Source organism: Muscardinus avellanarius (assembly GCF_963383645.1).
Source record: "Muscardinus avellanarius genome assembly, chromosome: 12".
NCBI lineage: Eukaryota > Metazoa > Chordata > Mammalia > Rodentia > Gliridae > Muscardinus > Muscardinus avellanarius.
Genome location: NC_137798.1, coordinates 13643352 through 13647529, shown reverse-complemented (window position 1 = coordinate 13647529; position 4178 = coordinate 13643352). Strand labels below are relative to the sequence as shown.

The 4178-nt window shown below is 54.0% G+C and overlaps 1 protein-coding gene across 5 annotated transcripts in view; it reads left to right on the top strand.

Moving 5' to 3' along the window:
- Positions 1-2257: 2257 nt before the first annotated feature.
- The window catches only part of MAP1A (microtubule associated protein 1A), a gene marked incomplete at both ends in the record, with an annotated part of 20398 nt that continues 18477 nt past the window's right edge, over positions 2258-4178 (top strand). For all 5 annotated transcript variants that reach the window (XM_080708157.1, XM_080708158.1, XM_080708156.1 and 2 more), the window contains 2 exons: positions 2258-2495; positions 3328-3429. In XM_080708157.1, the coding sequence (XP_080564283.1) occupies positions 2258-2495; positions 3328-3429 (340 nt within the window). The remainder of the gene's footprint in view (positions 2496-3327; positions 3430-4178) is intronic.

Below are 4178 nucleotides of genomic sequence, written 5' to 3'. Positions count from 1 at the left end.
AAGAAATTCCTACCGGATGTGGTGGCACACACTTGTAATCCCAGTACTTGAGAGGCTGAGACAGGAGGATCACAGGTTCAAAGCCAGCCTCAGCAACGTATGGAGGCTCTCAGAAACCTAATAAGACCGTTCCCAAATAAATAAATAAAATTGGGCTGGTGGCATAGCTTGGCTGTAGAATGCCTCTAGGTTCAATCCCCAGTACCAGGGGGGAAAAAAAAAGAAAAAAAGAAAAAAGAAAAGAAATTCCTGAGCCAGTCTTTCTGTAACATTGTCTCCCACTGATAAAGATACTCACCCAGTATACACATGTGATTTTAGTATCATCGTCTGCATTTGCACCTGTAATTAATAAAACCCAGTTCTAGCAGGACCTGAGATTGTGGGCTTGAATTTCTGCACTTACCATCTACTCAGTGTGTGATTCTTTCTCTATATCATTCAAATCTATTGTCTCTCCTCTTCGTTAGACTCAATGAAGGCAGAGCCTGTGGTTAACTGCGGCTGACCCTTGTACTGAGACCCGATGCTAGTTACAAGCCTCATCTCTATCGTTGCTATGGAAACCGTCCCCTTCCTTTCCCCACAACCCATTCTGGCTCTGCCTCCACGTGGCGTCCTTTCTGATCACGGAAGAGAAGGCTGGCACATCTCTCCATGCCGTTTTCAGATTCAGATCTGCAAATGGTGGGGAGGGGGGTAGTAGAACATTATCTAATGTCCGGAGTGAAGCAACCCCACCATCTGATAAGCCACCAGTATTCTTGTTTCTTCTTCTCTGCTACAAAAAAGATTTATAGACTGGACTGGCTATTTTGCCAGTCCACGTGTTCTATGATAGAGAGCGGATTGCTGTGAGGTACTCAATATACAGACACTGTCCAATCAGAATCAGCTCAGACAACCTTGCTGAATCAGGTCTGGTGCACCTTTCTACCCTGTACCATCCCCAAAGTGCAAGGTAAAGGGGGATATTAACAGAAGTGCTGCTGGAACCCAAGGGCAAAAGCCAGCCTTTCAGTCAGACACACACATGTACACAATGACTCAGTATCCTAGGTAACAGACACTGTAGGGCAGAGTAGGCAGTGAAGACACACGGAAGAATGGAAGGGTAGACTCACAGGGTGCGGGCCGTGTGTGTGTGTGTGTGTGTGTGTGTGTGTGTGTGTGTGTGACTAGAGATTGAACCCAGGGACATTCTATCTTCAAGCTACACCCCTCCCCAGCCCTGCTTTACTTTTTATTTTGAAACAAGGTCTCACTGAGTTGCTGAGGCCGGTCCTGAACCTGAGATCCTCTGGTGTCAGCATCTCAGACACTGGGATTACAAGGTGAGCCACTATGCTCGACCCCATCACCCTGTTCATAAAGACATTCTAGTCAGCCATAAAAATAAGTGCCTGCCTCCTCAGTGCCCTTTCTCCTGGTTCCTTGCTTTGGGATTACCATCTCTCCTTTAGTTCAAACACTGCCCCTTGGGTGTTGAGGATTCCCCAGGGACTCTGGAACAGTCTCCTTCGGTCACCCACTCACTGCTTCACATCGCTTGTAGTTAGGAAGGTCTCTCCTGGGCTTTACTCAAATCCCCCTTGCTGCAGTCTGAGCTCACTGCACTCGGTAGAGATGGAGACTAGCCAACCACTATCTTTGGAATAATAACTCACCAGGGACCGGTGAGGGCCGGAAGGTCATTTTGTCCCTTCCAATACTGCACAGCCTTTCTGAGTACACCCGGGGACTGGGGCAAGGACAGGGAGATCGAGGATGGAAATCAGGATCCTGGCAGGCAGTGCTCAAAAAAAAAAAAAAAAAAAAAAAAAAAAAAAGGTGGTGGTGGGGAGCGCCAGACGATAATACAGACACGGATGCAGACGACACAGGCTCGGAGACAGAGGGACAAGATGGCTCCCTCATTTCGGGGAGGCTGCGGAATTGCCAGGCAGTACTTAAGGGGACACATCCTAACTAGCAGCTTCTTCTGGCACTGAGGCAATCACCTCGGCCTCCGCTGGGTCCCTCAGAGCCGCTGCCCCCGCTCAAGTCGGGGTGGTGGCGCCTAGTGAACCACTGCAGGGGATGAAGGCGGCGGCCAGCACCCCTGATGGAGCGGGGCCGCAGAGCCCGCCCCGCGGCGCCTTCGCCCCGCCCCCCGACAGGAAGCAGCCAATGGGCGGCTCCTGCTGCCGGCCTTTAAGAACCGCGCTCACGCTCTCCGCTGCGGACCCGGCCGGCCCAGCACTCCGCAGGAGTTTCCATGGAGACGGAGGCCCGGCCCGCGCGGCCTCCCGGCGTTGCCATGGAGACACCTCGGGGGCTGGGGCTGCAGAGCCCCGGCGCAGCGCTGCCTCGGAACCCCGCGGATCCGCTGTGCGAGACCCGAGCCGCGGCGGCCGCCGCACCGTGGGACCTGCGGAAACACTCTTTGCTCATCGTGATCGGAGACATTGGTACCGAGAGTCAGCTGAGGGCCGTGCGGGCCCACCTTGAACAAGGTGAGCCACTGGCCTGGCAGTGCCGCCATCCGCATCCGCCTCCCATTGCGCGCCGGCACCCTCCATCCCTGAGACCTCCGTCCCTGCGCCTGCACCGCCCGCGCCTCGCGTCCCCCCCCCCCACAGCTGCTAACATCTGCCCCACCCTTCCCGTGGAGTTCTGCAGTCTCCCTGAGGAGAGGGGACCTCTGTGTAGCCCCAGGGCCGCTCTGGTCACACCCCTCTTCCGCAGTGACCTGAAAGTCCTCACCATCCCCTGGAGAGTCCTTGCCCCTACCTGACACTCTCTTCTTTGGGGTCCTTGAAGCGGCCCGGGGAGCTTTCTGAGTGCTGCATACAAATGTCCACTCCCTGAACGCCGGCAGCCAACTTGAGAGAGTGACCTTCGTGGCTGGCAGCTCCTCAGCCCTCACTTCCCAGCCGGTGCCTGTGGCGCAGTGCTGCGGAGCCACCTGCGGGCGGGAGCAAGCCGCGGAGGGGGTGCACGCGGGGTCAGGAAGGAGAATGGCTCAGCTGTGGGCAGCCCACGGGATCTGGGAAGCAGCCCTTGGTTGTCACTGCAATGTAGCACTGGGAGCCTTACTAGAAAACCGCTACCCAAGAACTCACCAGGGACCAAATTCAGCCTAAAGTCAGCCCTTCTCCTCCGACGCAGGCAAGGAGGGCAGGTTAGGAGATAGGTACAGGTAACAGCCATCCTTCTTAGAGACGGGGCCTGTCCTTACCCCCCTCTTCCTCCCGGGCTCTGTACGCTTAAAAAAAGAACTTCTCCCTGTAGTCCTATCCACTGACACTACCTACAACGTTTTCTCTCTCTCTCTTTCTCTCACAGGAATCCTCTCCTGGAACATTGACTTATCATCTTTTGACTTGAACCAACAGTTAAGACTCTTCATTACGCGGCACCTAGCCCACTTCTCCTCAGAGGTCAAAGGTTAGGACGAGTGTCAACTTGTCTCATTCTGGGGTGAGCGCTGGAGGTAGAAGAGCAGAGGTCCAGTCTCCCTGCAGAGCTGCCCTGTGGGCGGTGTGGAGGGGGAGAGAAGGGACAGGCTCCTGATGGGGAAGTTGCTGAGCTCTAGAGCACTTTGCAGACCTGTGGTGTGATGGTCGAAGGAGCCAGGAAACCTAATTTCTGCAAGAAGAGAGTTATTTGTGGACAGCTTTGACATGCATTGAGAAAGGAGGTGCTCTTCTTGACTGACCAGTCATCTCCCCTGCACAAGACGCACTCTTCACTTGCGCTCCCCTTTCTGCATACCCTAGCCTCCCGGCTTCCCTTTACAGACACCCCAGAATGCCTCACTCACCTTCTCAGAGTCTGGCTTCACACAGCACACGCTCCAAAATTCAGGGTTTCACCTTCCTTCTTTGGTTTGGCCAACGGATCTCCAGAGCAGAGTAAAATCCTGGTACCAAAGGCCGATGCGTACCACCAAATTCAGGGAGGACAAAGGGCCGTTTGGATTTACTTTTACAAAAGCTGGTAAATGCGGTTTGGCTCTGAGCTCAAAGCTAACAGAATGCAGTTTCCCATTCTGATGTGGGAGAAATGGGTTAAAAAATCGACAAAAGGTTTTAGGAAGCCAGGTGTGGTGGCCCATACCTCTAATCCCAGTATTTAGGAGACCAAGAAAGGAGGATTGCAGGTTCAAGAACAGCCTCAGAAACTTAGGGAGACCC